The following is a 17,998-nucleotide window of genomic DNA, read 5'->3' as shown; positions in this document are numbered from 1 at the left end:
AGCCACTGGCAAGGCCCAGACTCTGACAGCAGCCACCAGGAACTGACGAGGCCCAGGCACTGACACCAGCAACCAGAGGCTAGCGAGGCCCAGACTCTGACACCAGCCACCTGAGGCTAGCGAGGCCCAGACACTGACACACGCCACCAGAGGCTAGCGAGGTCCAGACTCTGACACCAGCCACCAGAGGCTAGCGAGGCCCAGACTCTGACACCAGCCACCAGAGGCTAGCAAGGCCCAGACACTGACACCAGCCACCAGAGGCTAGCAAGGCCCAGACACTGACACCAGCCACCAGAGGCTAACGGGGCCCAGACACTGACACCAGCCACCAGAGACTGGCGAGGCCCAGACTCTAACACCAGCCACCAGAGGCTAGCAAGGCCCAGACACTGACACCAGCCACCAGAGGCTAACGGGGCCCAGACACTGACACCAGCCACCAGAGACTGGCGAGGCCCAGACTCTAACACCAGCCACCAGAGACTGGCGAGGTCCAGACTCTGACACCAGCCACCAGAGGCTAATGGGGCCCAGACACTGACACCAGCCACCAGAGACTGGCGAGGCCCAGACTCTAACACCAGCCACCAGAGACTGGCGAGGCCCAGACTCTGACACCAGCCACCTGAGGCTAGCGAGGCCCAGACACTGACACCAGCCACCTGAGGCTAGCGTGGTCCAGACTCTGACGCCAGCCACCTGAGGCTAGTGAGGCCCAGACACTGACACCAGAGGCTAGCGAGGCCCAGACACTGACACCAGCCACCTGAGGCTAGCGAGGTCCAGACTCTGACACCAGCCACCAGAGGCTAGCGAGGCCCAGACACTGACACCAGACTAGCAAGGCCCAGACACTGACACCAGCCACCAGAGGCTAGCGAGGCCCAGACACTGACACCAGCCACCTGAGGCTAGCAAGGCCCAGACACTGACACCAGCCACCAGAGGCTAGCGAGGCCCAGACTCTGACACCAGCCACCAGAGGCTAGCGAGGTCCAGACTCTGACACCAGCCACCTGAGGCTAGCGAGGCCCAGACTCTGACACCAGCCACCAGAGGCTAGCGAGGCCCAGACACTGACACCAGCCACCTGAGGCTAGCAAGGCCCAGACACTGACACCAGCCACCAGAGGCTAGCGAGGTCCAGACTCTGACACCAGCCACCTGAGGCTAGCGAGGTCCAGACTCTGACACCAGCCACCAGAGGCTAGCGAGGCCCAGACTCTGACACCAGCCACCAGAGGCTAGCAAGGCCCAGACACTGATACCAGAGGCTAGCGAGGCCCAGACTCTGACACCAGCCACCAGAGGCTAGCTAGGTCCAGACTCTGACACCAGCCACCTGAGGCTAGCAAGGCCCAGACACTGATACCAGCCACCAGAGGCTAGCTAGGTCCAGACTCTGACACCAGCCACCAGAGGCTAGCTAGGTCCAGACTCTGACACCAGCCACCAGAGGCTAGCTAGGTCCAGACTCTGACACCAGCCACCAGAGGCTAGCGAGGCCCAGGCTCTGACACCAGCTACCGCTTCCCAGGGTCTGACAGCAGCTAGTTGCTGTGAGAACTGTGTTTCTCTCTGTAAATTAATATTTTTGCTAAATTAAATAAACATTAAACAAATACAATACATATATGAAAGACGGTGTCCTCTTCATGCAGCACGTTCTCCATGCACTCTAAAGTTATAGAGGCATGTGTAGTCTGGATGGCCCCAGTTGCTGTTCACCTGTAGGCTCACATGGGTGAAGGAGTCAATTTTATAATCCTGTGAGCCAATGGAGATACAAATTATTAGGGTTAGATTAATAATCCATAGCTACAACTAGACAAGACAATGGAAACATAGGAGATCTGAATAAAGTGCATGGAAGCCTAGTTCAACTGTCCTTACTGTAAATATATTTTGCATAGATTTTTGAAGATACCATGGAATTATACAATTATCTTCCTAACCAGAAAACAAAATGTTATCCAGTAACACTGGGGTTTATTTTCATTTGTTTCTTATCGTGAGGCAACAAAAACGACTGTTTTGTGATAACAGATTGATTACCAATATTTATAACAGGTTCAGTCACTCTGGGCTTCTGTAAGAACTGTTGTATTTGGTTAATAAAACATTAATTTGACATTTTTACAGGAATTTTGAAGGTTTGTATCCTGCTGCCATCTTCTTCATATTGGAAAGCTCCCAAGAAACTCTCCTCATCGTTTATGTCCTTCTTTCCCTGAGAGAAAATTAGATAGAAATGCAGTTCATTATCCTGTTCTTTGTATATATGTGAAAGTTAGTTGGTGTATCTAAAAACATCGTATGCTGAGATAAGCAGAAAATTCATTTGTACAAACAGAAAGTTTGCATGAGATCAGGTGATATGTTATTAAATCATTGCTAACACTTTTTAAAGCCCCTTCATCCACAGTATAGGTGGACACATATGTGATACATGTGATGTTGCTTGACTTACATAGACAGAGAATTCCCTCGGAGCACTGGAGACTGTGGAAGATGGGGATATCATTTTAGGAATATGACCCAGCGACACATGAGAGACAGTGGCTTTATGGGACAGTTGGACGGATAAACGTCCTGGGAATCCTGCAAAGGCCCAGCATTGTCCAGGATTCAGATGAGTTCTTCCCTGAAGACAGAGTATAAAACAAAGTTTAGGTGGGGTACCAAGACTAAGAGAAAAGGAAATCGTAAAGTATTTTATCAAAAAGAAACACCACTTTGCCTAATATTCATTTAATGTTCTGAGTGTTGTACAGACCTGAATGACAATGTTTGGGCCTATGGGTTCTTCTTGTAAAGGCATCCCAAAGAATCTACATGGTCTGTTGCTCTCAAATGCTTCTGAGGTCATCGTGTCCACAAGTCTGGCACCTGCACAAAAAACAGAAATAGTGAGTTAAGAAACCTTAATACTGAAAATTTGCAATCTGGTTTATGATCGTTTTTCTAATAGCTCACCTTGAGACTCCAGAGCAAAGTTGGGCAACAGATCCGCTGGTGGTAGAAGGTAGTCGAGTTTCTGCATCATCTCCTGCAGATCTTCGTGGAAACCCTCTGGGAGCTTTTCTTGATCCTTATCCAGAGACAGAAAGTTAGTCACAACATTGAAATTAACAGCTTGTTCTCAAGTTTGTTCAGGATATTTAAATCAGAGTTAAGATTAGGAAGAGAAAACCTACCATGTCCACTGGAGTTACTAAAACTATTGACTCTGAAGGTCTTAAGTGCAGAGCAGAAAATATGCAGCTACATCCTGATGAACATGAGCAGAAGATGACAGTCAGTGACATAATATAGAAAATACAGACTTTCTACAAACTTTCAAACTGTTTGTTTGTGGAAGGAGAGTATTTACCAGACAAGAGCAAGATGACAAAGATGATCCCATTACGTTGTAACGGACTGATAATCCCATCTTTTACAGTGAAAAGCTTATCATTCTCTTGGTGGTTATCTTGCATTTTACTGCAAACTGGGCGTCTTTTTGTCCTACTCCTGGCACAAGATGGAAAAAATACAAGTGTTAAAATATGTGCATTGACCAGCAGATGACTGTTAAACTTAAGAGCTAAAAAAAAGCTTATATATTATACCTGACTCTCGTCTCTCTGTAGGAAACTGTTGGTTTCCCATTAGAGTCGTAGTATCCATTATTCATTAAACGAAGGCTTCGTTTCAATGGAGCTGCACAAAAAGAGAAAAAACAAAGACATGGAAGAGGGGTTGCTGACTGACACAAAGCATCTTAAATACACACACACATTGTACATACACATACAGTATGTATATATATATATATATATATATATATATATATATATATACTATATATATATATATACTATATATAGTGTATAGATAGATAGATAGATAGATAGATAGATAGATAGATAGATAGATAGATAGATAGATAGAGATACAGTATATAGATATAGATAACTGGGACAACTTCGCTGAAACAAGTTGTTTGAGCTTTCACGGTGTCCGTAGTTCTGTAGATGAACGCTCTGAACAAGCGCGTGCTTGTTACGCGCGTGCTTGTTATGAGCGCTGGGGGAACCGTATCTGATGGGGAAACGCGAATTGACGTAACACCTGTTGAGGTGGGTCAGGTTTGCCCTGTGTATTGTCTTGAAGGCTTGGCACCTGGTTAAACTGTGGAACAAATTGGTTTCCCCCAAACATGCAGAAGTTTGTTATTTTGAAGCTATTTTATGTATTTTATTCGGTCTGATAACTAATTGCAAAGAAAAAAATGTTAAGGAGAAGTATTTTTGCAAAGCATGTTCACTAGTCTAAGGTTAATTATTTAAGTGCTGAAGTCCTTAAACATTGCAATTTAGCAAATTGTTAATATTGAGTACAGTCTGGGGCGTGGGGGCTTCGCCCAGGACGCCAGACAGGTGAGGATCGCCCCAGGACAGAAGGCCAACTTTGTAACGGTCTTTACAAAGTCAGTTACAAAGTCATATTTCAGGCCAGATCACTAGCTGATCAGATTATTAATCTCTTATTACAGTGAGTTTAATATGTAAAGTGAGAAAACCATAAACTGGCTTTAAAATGTGTGAAACCTCTTACTATTTTGATGCTGTTTTCATGTTTACTCAATGAAGTTGTCAAATATGCAAAAAAAAAAAAAAAGGTGCTAGAAGCACAACTGAGACTTTTGATATTTGCCTCAAAAGTAACTAAAATGATTTGAGCTCAAAAACAGATTACTCACAACCTTAAACAGAAAATGGGTTTGCATTTTCTGTTGATTCACCTCCTCAATTGCTGAGGTGCATTTGTGTGTTTTATATATGGCTTCTTAGAGTTGGGACACTCATGTTTCATGACTTATACAGGCAGAAAAATATTTTGGAGCACTGCAGATTGAGTCAATTGGGGGGGAAATCTTGTGACTATGAGCCAAGGACACATGAGTAATGGAGACTCAAAAGTAACTAAAATTATTTGATGTTGTGCTAAAAAACAGATTACTCACAGCCTATCGTGTATAAACTATCTCTAACATTGCCATCACAATTTCCTCAGAAATCTTACACAAAAATTAGATCTGGTTTCTTTGTCACTAAATTAAAAAACAAAGAACTTACTTTTACCGTGTTCCACCATGGTTTAGTTGAGCTATCAGGTCTTCGAAATCTGACTTTCTCCTTGAACTGAATTGCAACAAAAGTGAGAAATCTGAGTGGAACTCGTCTCTTATTGACAAAAGCTCCAAAAGCGCCTGATGACACATCAGCCTATGTGACATCACAATATTAAACAGAGGCTTTCCGCATATAATTAACTGCTGGACTTCATGAGAATGTTTTAAAACTAATTTTAGATCATCTTACAGCAAAAATTAATTCAACTCTTATGCTGTCAAATGAATGTATCTTTCTTCAAATCAGACAAAAATGGTTTGTCCTAAGTTTGTGTAGCAACAATTTTTGTTTGTGCTGCTATCATTTTAAAGACATTAAGAAATATTTCCAGAGGTCACAAAAGGTCAATCTGCCCCACCCACCTTCTGCGAATCAAACAAAATCAATGTCAATCAACCTGACTACTTTTAGTCAGTTTGATTTTGTAAAAAGGGGGCAGTGAGCGGCTGGTTGACCTCTGACCTTTAAACTTTCTTTAATATCGTCAAAGCCAAAGCAGCACAAACAAAAATGTTTGCTGCACAAATGCAGTCGAGTTGATTGATAACCAATTTTTTCTGATTTGCAGAAGGTGGGAGAGGTCAGTCCCATACTTATTTGGAAATGGTGGCGCTATTTCCTATATTATTCATAGTTTCAATTATTTTTCCTTTGAAATGTTTTTGATTTCCAGTCATGATTAAAAGATAATAATGAAACACAATATATTTGTAAATATATTGATTGTACTCAATCAATATATTTATTGATTGATGAGTTACATTAATAATAACATTTATTTTACTATTAATGTGCTGCCGTAAAATAGTTTGTAATGAAAATGCGTTACATTGATAAATTAGTTCACAGTAAACAAATTGTATGTCTAAATTTATGCTTATAATGGTTAAAACGTGTTGAAATTCAATCAGAGTGGTTGTCACTTTGACCGACGGAAGCACTGCGTCGAAAGGAGGTGAGGCGAGGCAGCAAAATCTAGTTGGAGCAGCTTTATTTGGTGCTGCAGGTCACCATTACACCGACCAACATTTCCTCAGTGAAACAAAGAAGCTGGCTTTATCCTTTGGCCAATTCCACCCACACCAGGTAAAGGGGTGACAAACAAAACAAGAAATTATTTACACAAACCTAACACAAAACAATGGTACAAATAAATATTTACATGCATGCAAATTAGAAACAAACTAATCTTAAGGTCAATCAAAAGATTAAATTAAACTTAATAAAACTTTAAGAGCACTGCCCCTATTAGTTGACATGGTATGCTCCAGCTTTTAACTGCACCTGGAGAACTTGTCTCCCTTTCTGCTCCACCCTTCTGAGGAGACACACCCAAAAGGTAAGACTCAATTAACCCAACAAAAACACACTGAAATAAAGAAATGCAACAAAAAGAATTTGTTCTGTAAATAAACATCAATAATCAATAGGGATGGAGCCCCTGGACTCCATCACAGTGGCATATGTATTACTCTCTATTTGCACACATGACCATCTATACGGGCAAAATATCTAAGTAAGGAAGTGCAAGAAAAATCTCAAAGAAATCACAGGAAGAAATATCTTATTCTGTCCATTTCCTAACTGCCTGATCCCTTTGGTAGTCCTTCACTGAAAATCTTGAATCGCTCTTAGTCTGATCCCTCCCCAATGGCATCCTGTCCTGAGAAACCTCACTAAAGGCTGAACCTCAAGACAAAATCTCCATCTGGTTCAGAGGGATACTCAAACCCCTCCACCACGTTAAGGACTGGGGACTGCTACGTCAGCCTCCGACCCGGCCAGACTCGAAGGCCAGTCAGATGGAACCGGATCAGTCATGGTTCCAACCGACTGAAAGGTCTTTCCCCGACCGTCCACATTGGAACCCGGGCGGGCTACGTTCAGTGTCGGAACAGTAGCTTGATTGTCTCCCGCGGTTTGGACCTGTGGTTCCGTTGTGGTCCCAGAACTGAGCCGTGAGGGACCAGCCACCGGCTCAGGTTGAGATAGCCGCTCCTCTAGCCAGGCGTGAGCCTGGTGCACCGTAGCGTCCTGCAGGCGGCGTCCCAGGTTACGCCGAGCCCACCTGGTAGCCACGATGAAAGTGGACTCCCAATCACCCGGACCGGTCTCTAATAAGAGGTCCAGGTTCCTTTCTAGACAGGATTTGTAGTGCTGCCTCAGAATCTGGATGGTGTTAACTGTCCATTCCTTGGCGTTAGCCTCGATCCTCGCCTTTGTTTCTTCTGTGGGGAAGGCGGGCACTATGACCCCCACCAGGTGGTCCATGAGGCGCCTTAGGGACGGCGGGAGGTCCTCCGTAGCGTCCCCGGCAACATTATGTAGGTGGTGGGTCACCTTGATGATTCGGTGGACAATCCAGACATTTTTAGAAAAGTCTGGATCGTCCGACCGGCCCCCGTCATCTGTGGACTGCGCCTGGCCCACTCCCCCCTGGTTAGGAAGCGTGAGGTCCTCCGCTCGGGATTGCAGACGCTGGGCAGAGTGGTTGCGCGCCCGCTGTCTTCGGCGTCTCTGTGACGGTCGTTGCAATGTGGGTTGCTGGCGCTGTGAAGGTTGTGGACGCGGCACGGAGTTTCGCCGTGTCCCCGAGTTCCAACGTGGTGCAGGCTGCCCACGTGGTCCCGAGTCCCAGCGCCGTGCAGATGGAGCATGGAAGGGCGGTACCGGCTGGAAGAGCGGCGCAGGTCGAAACCGCGGCGGCGGTTCCCAGCAGGCCCTCGGTTGATGGTACGGCGCCTCTTCGTACCAGGGCTCTGGTTGATAATGGGGCATTGGTTGTGATCCACCGCGATCTCGGTGAGAAATCGCGGTGCGGCTCCGATCGTTGGCGAATCGGTGGCAATTCTGCGGAGGGGTCACCAGCCGATCAAGGTGGATATTTAATCCAAGGGATCCCCCATCCTGAGCAAGCACAAGGCAACAGTGGAGAGGATAACTCCCTTTAAAAGGAAGAAACCTCCAGCAGAACCAGGCTCAGGATGAACAGCCATCTGCCGAGGCTGACTGGCTTCAGGAGGGCAAAAAAAAAAAAACACACACAAAAAGAAACACATTAAAACAAAGCTGTAACAGAATCTCTGAAATAAAGAAAAACAGTTTTAACACGAAGCACTGCTTCCGAGGTTCTGACAGCAGCTAGTTGTGAGGACTGTGTTTCACTCTTTAAATAAATACTTTTACTAAAGTAAACACATTAAACAAATACAATACATATATGAAAGACGGTGTCTTCTTCATGCAGCAAGTTCTCCATGCACTCTAAAGTTATAGAGGCATGTGTAGTCTGGATGGCCCCAGTTGCTGTTCACCTGTAGGCTCACATGGGTGAAGGAGTCAGTTTTATAATCCTGTGAGCCAAGAGAGATACAAATTAGGAGGGTTAGATTAATAATCCATAGCTACAACTAGACAAGACACTGGAAACATAGGAGATCTGAATAAAGTGAATGGAAGCCTAGTTCAACTGTCCTTACTGTAAATATATTTTGCATAGATTTTTGAAGATACCATGGAATTATACTAATATCTTCCTAACCAGAAAACAAAATGTTATCCAGCAACACTGGAATTGATTTTCATTTGTTTCTTATCGTGAGGCAACAAAAACGACTGTTTTGTGATAACAGATTGATGTATTTTGCTGTGAAGACATAATAAAAGTTGGTGTGAAGAACCTTATGGTTGTATGTTATAAAAAAATACCAATATTTATAACAGGTTCAGTCCCTCTGGGCTTCTGTAAGAACTGTTGTATTTGGTTAATAAAACATTAATTTGACCTATTTACAGGAAGTTTGAAGGTTTGTATCCTGCTGCCATCTTCTTCATATTGGAAAGTTCCCAAGAAACTCTCCTTATAATTTATGTCCTTTCCCTGAGAGAAAATTAGATAGAAATGCAGTTCATTATCCTGTTCTTTCTATATATATGAAAGTTAGTTGGTGTATCTAAAAACATCATATGCTGATATAAGCAGAAAATTCATTTGTGCAAACAGAAAGTTTGCATGAGATCAGGTGATATGTTACTAAATCATTGCTAACACTTTTTAAAGCCCCTTCATCCACAGTATAGGTGGACACATATGTGATACATGTGATGTTGCTTGACTTACATAGACAGAGAATTCCCTCGGAGCACTGGAGACTGTGGAAGATGGGGATATCATTTTAGGAATATGACCCAGCGACACATGAGTGACAGTGGCTTTATGGGACAGTTGGACGGATAAACGTCCTGGGAATCCTGCAAAGGCCCAGCATTGTCCAGGATTCAGATGAGTTCTTCCCTGAAGACAGAGTATAAAACAAAGTTTAGGTGGGGTACCAAGACTAAGAGAAAAGGAAATCGTAAAGCCTAATATTTTATCAAAAAGAAACACCACTTTGCCTAATATTCATTTAATGTTCTGAGTGTTGTACAGACCTGAATGACAATGTTTGGGCCTATAGGTTCTTCTTGTAAAGGCATCCCAAAGAATCTACATGGCCTGTTGCTCTCAAATCTCCTCGTTAGTATAGTGGTGAGTATCCCCGTCTGTCACGCGGGAGACCGGGGTTCGATTCTCCGACGGGGAAGCAAAGTTGGGCCAAAGGTATTTGAGTTTCCTCTTCATCTCCTGCAGATCTTCGTTGAAACCCTCTGGGAGCTTTTGTTGATCCTTATCCAGAGACAGAAAGTTTGTCACAACATTGAAATTAACAGCTTTTTCTCAAGTTTGTTCAGGATATTTAAATCAGAGTTAAGATTAGGAAGAGAAAACCTACCATGTCCACTGGAGTTACTGAAACTATTGACTCTGAAGGTCTTAAGTGCAGAGCAGAAAATATGCAGCTACATCCTGATGAACATGAGCAGAAGATGACAGTCAGTGACATAACAGAAAATACAGACTTTCTACAAAACTTTCAAATTGTTTGTTTGTGGAAGGAGAGAATTTACCAGACAAGAGCAAGATGACAAAGATGATCCCATTACATTGTAACGGACTGATAACCCCATCTTTTACATTAAAAAGCAAATCAATATTCTGGTAGTCATCTTTAATTTTACCGTTTACTGGGCGCTTTTTCGGCTACTCCTGGCTCAAGATGGAAAAAATACAAGTGTTAAAATATGTGCATTGATCAGCAGATGACTGTTAAACTTAAGGGCTAAAAAAAAGCTTATATATTATACCTGACTCTCGTCTCTCGGTAGGAAACTGTTGGTTCCCGATTACAGTCGTAGTATCCATTACTCATTAAACGAAGGCTTCGTTTCAATATAGCTGCACAAAAAGAGAAAAAACAAAGTCATGGAAGAGGGGTTGCTGACTGACATAAAGCATCTTAAATACACACACACACATATATATACAGTATATATATATGTATATATGTGTGTGTGTGTGTGTAGGGGACAACTTCGCTGAAACACGTGGTTTGAGCTTTCACGGTGTTCGTAGTTCTCGAGATCAGTGGTCCTCAACCCAGTACTGGGCCGCGCAAGAAATAATTTTTGATTTTCCAAACCTCTGTGACCACACACGACACGAGCTGATAAAAGTCCAATAGGTTCGATTGATTCGTGTGTCCAGCCACACGGCAGGAGCAACACACCACACATTAACCGATTCCACTCACAAACATCCTGATTCCAGAAGAAAATCCAGTAAAAACCCCAACATACCAAACGTGAATTTAGAATAATCAAACATGGATGACAATGTAGAAGCAGTAGTGATAGTTTGTGCACTCATTTTAAGCGATAGAAGACATAACAAAAGAAAAGATGTTTGATAAAAAGACGGCGGGAGCAGCCGCTCTACTTACTGGACTATGATTTGGAGGTGAGTTATATTTTTTTGTAGTTAACATTTTTAACTGAATAAACATAACCACATATAATAAACATATATAAAAATGACCTTTACACATAGTAATAAACATTTCCACATATCAGTCCAACGGACTCTCAGTTGCCATGTCAACTGTTTGGGATTCCCGCCTTTCTTACGTCACCGCGCTTTCTGATTGGCTGTCACATTCAGGGGCGCAACTACGTACTTTCTGAGGAGTATGCGAACATGTCATCGCCCCCCCAACGACATGAATTTGTACAAGTCATCTTTAATTAAGGTATCAATAGTAATAAATGTACATGTATGTGAATAAATTGCTGCCTACAGGGCAATTAAAAAAGAATGAAACAAAAAACAGGGCAATATTTCATAATGTAATATATTTGAGCCAAAGAGCCACTTCTGTTAGCCTGTGTCTAGAACCGCCTGTGTGCTGCAGGTCTGAGGTATTTTGTTAACATGTTTTCTATCATTCTTCTAGCTTGATATTCCTATACCTCCCCCTCTTCCGTTTTCTGCCCCGGAGATTTTTTCTGCCCCATCTTTAGCTCTCTGTTGTCGAGTGCATTACTATAATTCAAATTTTAAAGGAAAAAAAAAAACCGCCTCAGCGCGTTCTGGAAAGGCCGCTGCCCAAGATACCTGTAGAGGGGAGATGCGCCTAATCAGTGCTGTTCCTCTGTTATTGATCACCAAAATATGCTTATTGTGTGTGTTAACAATATCAGGAAAATTATCACCCGAAAGAAAAGCAAAAATAACAATAATAATTAAGTCTCTTTTGGGGTACTCCGGTCATCAGATCTGTTACGAGCAGCATTTTTTTTTTTTAACTAGCGATTTAAAAACTATCCCTAAAATTTTATACATTACAAGTAAAACAGACAGAAGAAATGTACTTACAGATTATTTCGTAGCACAGCCAACCTGCAGACTCCGCGCCAACGGACTGCTGAAGAAAATACGCTTGATTTTGAAACCGCATATCCATCCGCAGTTATCAATTTTACGTTTTCCGAGAAACACAAGATTAATTTTGAGAGTGCTACATCGGTTTAACAAATGTAAAATCGATGTAGCACTCACAAACGTTCTCAATGAAAATAGATAAATATAGTCCTCCTTATTCAAATGTGCTGTGGAACTATTTTCTTCAGTGGATGTGTAAGTGCCTACTTCAATTCACCAACCTTTATTGACAACGGTGCAAACAGAACAAAAAATGAACAAAAAGGTTCAATTGCAACCAAATGAAAATGTAGAAAATGAATCATTAACAGAAATGTTGTTTTTTTTATTTCATTTATACTGATGACTTGGAAAATATTTGCATATATATGAAAAAACGAGCCCTGCGACAGACTGGCGACCTGTCCAGGGTGTACCCCGCCTCCCGCCCGAAACGTAGCTGGAGATAGGCACCGGCAACCCTCCCGACCCCATTAGGGACAAGGGTGAACAGAAAATGGATGGATGGATGGATGGATGAAAAAACAAATGCTTACAATTTTACTCTCGTCTTTCTCACTTAATAATGAATTTTGTTTGAATTTATTTTCTAAACATTTTGCTAAATTTTTCACAATGGTCTGACCTGAACTATTTCTCCAAATAGAAATTTAATCCTGCTGCGAACGGGCTGCAATAAACTTTTTGGATATCTGAACATCCAATTGATCAACAAATTTTAAAAAAGCAAGGACAAAAGTCCTCTCTGAACCATGACCTAATTATGAGTAAGAAGCAGAAGATGAGTTTAGTTTACATGACCTGGCGCACATTTAAAACAGATGATGTCATAAAAGTGTTAAAAGACATCCAGACTGGACTGGACTGGACTGTTCTAGTGTAAAATAATAAAAAGAAAAAATATTATTTTTAATGGCAGTATCCTGGTCCTCTGGAAGCCTAGTGTTTGTAAATGAGCCGGACACAGAGATCGTACAGTGAGCTCTTGCAGTTTTTGCTTTTGACATACAGTGAACAGTTTTAAAGTGACAGGGTAACCACAGTGTCTATGTTCTGCAATTAGCCCATATAAAAAAGGACTTGGATCATGTGGGTTCAATGTGGTCAGCCCATATGGGCTTCCCATGTTGGGCCCACGATACTGAAACCACTTGGGTCCCCTATAGCAATGCCTATTTCTGTCCCATTCCCAGATAGCCCACATTAATGCTGAATATGAGCCATACATTTAGTCCAAATGGGCCAACAATATGGGTCCCATTTTAGGTTAACCATATGGGCCCCATGCAGTACGCCAGATAAAACCCATGCCCACTCATTACCCATGTAGCCCACAACAAACAAAATTTTTGCCAAATTCTGCGCGGCTCGAAAAATACCCCTCTACCCTTTCAGTATACCTTCAGTTCTCGCTTTTATCACTTACTGTTTCGACCGTCGTCGATTCAAACCTCCCTACATTCGTAACCTGTTGGCAGGAATACATTTTTATTCCAAGACCCAGCCAGCATGCCTGGGTGGACCCCACTTGGGTTTGTTGTGGGCCACATGGGTAATGAGTGGGCATGGGTTTTATCTGGGCGAACTGCATGGGACCATATGGTTAACCTAAAATGGGACCCATATTGTTGGCCCATTTGGGCTAAATGTATGGGCCTTATTCAACATTAATGTGGGCTAAAAGGGAATGGGACAGAAATAGGCAACGCTACATGGGACCCATGTGGTTTCAGTATCATGGGTTCAACATGGGAAGCCCATGTGGGCTGACCACACTAAACCCACATGACCTAAGCATGGGCTGACCGTACATAGGTTAGACCTGGGCAGGAAAATGTAGATCCTATTTTATATAGGCTAATGGGACAAAATTGCAGAACAATAGACACTGTGGTTACCCTGTCACTTTAAAACTTTTCACTGTAAGCAAAAACTCCAAGAGCAAGATTATTAAAACTTTATAAAAATTACCCAAGATGTCAGCTTGATGGTCTTTGCCAAGGCAATTGTTACTCAACTGGCCTCTAATGGAGTTGATATAAGGTAAATTGTAGAAGCAATTGTATAAGTTTTTCTTTTTAGAAAAGGGAAACCTCGACCATTGTTGAGGTCACCAAGACGAGGGTGACCTCGTCTTGGAGGTCACCATCCAAGGAGAATATATTTTGCTGATAGAACAGAACATCCATGCCTGGCTAATGTTTGAACGTAAAACATGCTCACTGTACGATCTCTGTGTCTGGCTCATTTACAAACACTAGGCTTCCAGAGGACCAGGATACTGCCATTAAAAATAATGCTGCAATGCTTTATTTTTTAAACCAGTTCAGTATTGTACTAGCTACACTTTGAAACCTTAATATTTTTTATTTTTATTATTTTACACTAGAACAGTCCAGTCCAGTCCATTCTGGATGTCTTCTAACACTTTTATGACATCATCTGTTTTAAATGTGCGCCAGGTCATGTAAACTAAACTCATCTTCTGCTTCTTACTCATAATTAGGTCATGGTTCAGAGAGGACTTTTGTCCTTGCTTTTTTTAAAATTTTAAACTCCCTTTAAAAGGAAGAAACCTCCAGCAGAACCAGGCTCAGGATGAACAGCCATCTGCCGAGGCTGACTGGCTTCAGGAGGGAAAAAAAAAAAAAACACACACAAAAAGAAACACATTAAAACAAAGCTGTAACAGAATCTCTGAAAGAAGAAAAACAGTTTTGACACCAGTCACTGCTTCCCAGGTTCTGACAGCAGCTAGTTGTGAGGACTGTGTTTCACTCTTTAAATAAATACTTTTACTAAATTAAACACATTAAACAAATACAATACATATATGAAAGAGAGTGTCCTCTTCATGCAGCACGTTCTCCATGCACTCTAAAGTTATAGAGGCATGTGTAGTCTGGATGGCCCCAGTTGCTGTTCACCTGTAGGCTCACATGGGTGAAGGAGTCAATTTTATCCAAAAGGTTTATTGCAGCCTGTTCGCAACAGGATTAAATTCTAATTTGGAGAAATAGTTCAGATCAGACCATTGTGAAAAATGTTACAAAATGTTTAGAAAATAAATTCAAACAAAATTCATTAAGTGAGAAAGACGAGAGTAAAATTTTAAGCATTTGTTTTTTCATATATCCGCAAACATTTTGCAAGTCATCAGTATAAATAAAATAAAAAACGAAATAATCTGTAAGTACATTTCTTCTGTCTGTTTTACTTGTAATGTATACAATTTTTTGGATATATTTTAAATCGCTAGTTAAAAAATATTGCTGCTCGTAACAGATCGGAAGTGTCAGAGTTCCGGTGTGAGAGCGTGTGCATGAGAGTGTGAGTGCGAGTGTTGCATCTTCTTTCAGCGAGGATCTTCGTGAGGAGTCTGTGGAGCCAGCGCAGGTGAAGCTGATCTGTCTCATCAGCGTGCTGGAATATAGGAGCTGCAGAACCCTTCAGTCTTCGCTAGATGGTTAACGCATACCGGTAGTCACTATGGCCTCACCTGTTGATCTTGTTTCTAGAACTTTGTTGTGCAACTCGTAGCGACTATCTCTCTGAGTCCTGTTCGTTTAAGGAAATTTTTGTCTTCTCTTTTCAAGAACTTGCCGAGAATACCTGCCTGCTCCGCCGTTTCCACCGACCCCATCTCGCTCCAACCACCCGCGATTCCGCCTTGCACTCCCTCGTGCCGGACCCTGGCACCTCACCCCCACGCTCTGAAAGATCCACGCCAAATGTAAGAAAGTTCCTGATTCCTCCTCCACACTCTCTCACTCGGAGCCCATTATAATTCAGCTCTCGTTTCAGGCCACCTGGTCGGGCGACCCTCGCCCTCTTGCCGAAGTCCAGAGAACTGAATATAATTTGTCCTGTTGTAAATAAATCACTTACCTTTTCCATCCAGCGTGTGGTTTCTGCATGTTGGTCCGCAAACTAAATCAAACCATGACAGGATGACCGGAGTACCCCAAAAGAGACTTAATTATTATTGTTATTTTTGCTTTTCTTTCGGGTGATAATTTTCCTGATATTGTTAACACACACAATAAGCATATTTTGGTGATCAATAACAGAGGAACAGCACTGATTAGGCGCATCTCCCCTCTACAGGTATCTTGGGCAGCGGCCTTTCCAGAACGCGCTGAGGCGGTTTTTTTTGTTTTTAATTTGAATTATAGTAATGCACTCGACAACAGAGAGCTAAAGATGGGGCAGAAAAAATCTCTGGGGCAGAAAACGGAAGAGGGGGAGGTAAAGCTTCCTATCAAGCTAGAAGAATGATAGAAAACATGTTAACAAAATACCTCAGACCTGCAGCACACAGGCGGTTCTAGACACAGGCTAACAGAAGTGGCTCTTTGGCTCAAATATATTACATTATGAAATATTGCCCTGTTTTTTGTTTCATTCTTTTTTAATTGCGCTGTAGGCAGCAATTTATTCACATATATGTACATTTATTATTATTGATACCTTAATTAAAGATGACTTGTACAAATTCATGTCGTTGGGGGGGCGATGACATGTTCGCATACTCCTCAGAAAGTACGTAGTTGCGCCCCTGAATGTGACAGCCAATCAGAAAGCGCGGTGACGTAAGAAAGGCGGGAATCCCAAACAGTTGACATAGCAACTGAGTCTGTTGGACTGATATGTGGAAATGTTTATTACTATGTGTAAAGGTCATTTTTATATATGTTTATTATATGTGGTTATGTTTATTCAGTTAAAAATGTTAACTACAAAAAAACATAACTCACCTCCAAATCATAGTCCAGCAAGTAGAGCGGCTGCTCCCGCCGTCTTTTTATCAAACATCTTTTCTTTTGTTATGTCTTCTATCGCTTAAAATGAGTCCACAAACTATCACTACTGCTTCTACATTGTCATCCATGTTTGATTATTCTAAATTCACGTTTGGGATGTTGGGGTTTTTACTGGATTTTCTTCTGGAATCAGGATGTTCGTGAGTGGAATCGGTTAATGTGTGGTGTGTTGCTCCTGCCGTGTGGCTGGACACACAAACCGATTGAATCTGTTGGACTTTTATCAGCTCGTGTCGTGTGTGGTCACAGAGGTTTGGAAAATCAAAAATTATTTCTTGCGCGGCCCAGTACTGGGTTGAGGACCACTGATCTCGAGAACTACGAACACCGTGAAAGCTCAAACCACGTGTTTCAGCGAAGTTGTCCCGTACACACACACACACACACACACACATATATACATATATACATACTGTATATATGTGTGTGTGTATTTAAGATGCTTTGTGTCAGTCAGCAACCCCTCTTCCATGACTTTGTTTTTTCTCTTTTTGTGCAGCTATATTGAAACGAAGCCTTCGTTTAATGAGTAATGGATACTACGACTATAATCGGGAACCAACAGTTTCCTACAGAGAGACGAGAGTCATATATATTATATAAGCTTTTTTTTAGCCCTTAAGTTTAACAGTCATCTGCTGATCAATGCACATATTTTAACACTTGTATTTTTTCCATCTTGAGCCCGGAGTAGCCGAAAAAAACGCCCAGTAAACGGTAAAATTAAAGATGACTACCAGAATATTGATTTGCTTTTCACTGTAAAAGATGGGATTGTCAGTCAGTTACAATGTAATGGGATCATCTTTGTCATCTTGCTCTTGTCTGGTAAATACTCTCCTTCCACAAACAAACAGTTTGAAAGTTTGTAGAAAGTCTGTATTTTCTATATTATGTCACTGACTGTCATCTTCTGCTCATGTTCATCAGGATGTAGCTGCATATTTTCTGCTCTGCACTTAAGACCTTCAGAGTCAATAGTTTCAGTAACTCCAGTGGACATGGTAGGTTTTCTCTTCCTAATCTTAACTCTGATTTAAATATCCTGAACAAACTTGAGAAAAAGCTGTTAATTTCAATGTTGTGACTAACTTTCTGTCTCTGGATAAGGATCAAGAAAAGCTCCCAGAGGGTTTCCACGAAGATCTGCAGGAGATGAAGAGGAAACTCAAATTGGC

The 17,998-nt window shown here is 42.0% G+C and overlaps 1 protein-coding gene and 2 long non-coding RNA genes across 4 annotated transcripts; 2 read left to right on the top strand and 1 right to left on the bottom strand.

The window, feature by feature from the left end:
• Positions 1-1,592: 1,592 nt before the first annotated feature.
• Positions 1,593-12,190, bottom strand: LOC114140348 (SUN domain-containing protein 3-like). Its single transcript, XM_028010145.1, has 9 exons — positions 11,932-12,190; positions 10,365-10,455; positions 3,377-3,516; positions 3,201-3,274; positions 2,980-3,094; positions 2,780-2,892; positions 2,474-2,647; positions 2,144-2,233; positions 1,593-1,770 (listed from the first exon to the last, which is right to left on the bottom strand). Exons 1-9 carry the CDS (start codon positions 12,017-12,019, stop codon positions 1,657-1,659), a joined length of 999 nt encoding a protein of 332 aa, XP_027865946.1. The 5' UTR covers positions 12,020-12,190; the 3' UTR covers positions 1,593-1,656.
• Positions 12,191-14,476: 2,286 nt separating this feature from the next.
• On the top strand, positions 14,477-15,897 carry LOC114140415 (uncharacterized). 2 transcript variants are annotated; one of them, XR_003594576.1, is made up of 3 exons: positions 14,477-15,477; positions 15,569-15,730; positions 15,802-15,897. It is a non-coding gene; the product is annotated as an uncharacterized LOC114140415 (long non-coding RNA). The 2 variants fall into 2 exon arrangements; XR_003594578.1 differs by having other exon boundaries at positions 14,483-15,477; positions 15,594-15,730.
• Positions 15,898-17,507: 1,610 nt separating this feature from the next.
• On the top strand, positions 17,508-17,996 carry LOC114140422 (uncharacterized). The gene is made up of 3 exons (XR_003594579.1): positions 17,508-17,648; positions 17,751-17,824; positions 17,931-17,996. It is a non-coding gene; the product is annotated as an uncharacterized LOC114140422 (long non-coding RNA).
• The last annotated feature ends 2 nt before the right edge of the window (positions 17,997-17,998 follow it).

This window comes from Xiphophorus couchianus, chromosome 3 (genome assembly GCF_001444195.1).
Source record: "Xiphophorus couchianus chromosome 3, X_couchianus-1.0, whole genome shotgun sequence".
NCBI lineage: Eukaryota > Metazoa > Chordata > Actinopteri > Cyprinodontiformes > Poeciliidae > Xiphophorus > Xiphophorus couchianus.
Note: the sequence above shows the minus strand (reverse complement) of the source record. Positions and strands in the feature narration are given on the sequence as shown.

Bases quoted from the DNA above. Each gene is read 5' to 3' on its own strand.
- LOC114140348 (XM_028010145.1), bottom strand. From the start codon at position 12,019: ATGGATATGCGGTTTCAAAATCAAGCGTATTTTCTTCAGCAGTCCGTT. The intron at 3,275-3,376 runs GTAAATACTCTC...CATGTTCATCAG, and splicing joins TGTCATCTTGCTCTTGTCTG to GATGTAGCTGCATATTTTCT. The intron at 3,095-3,200 runs GTAGGTTTTCTC...TCTCTGGATAAG, and splicing joins TAGTAACTCCAGTGGACATG to GATCAAGAAAAGCTCCCAGA.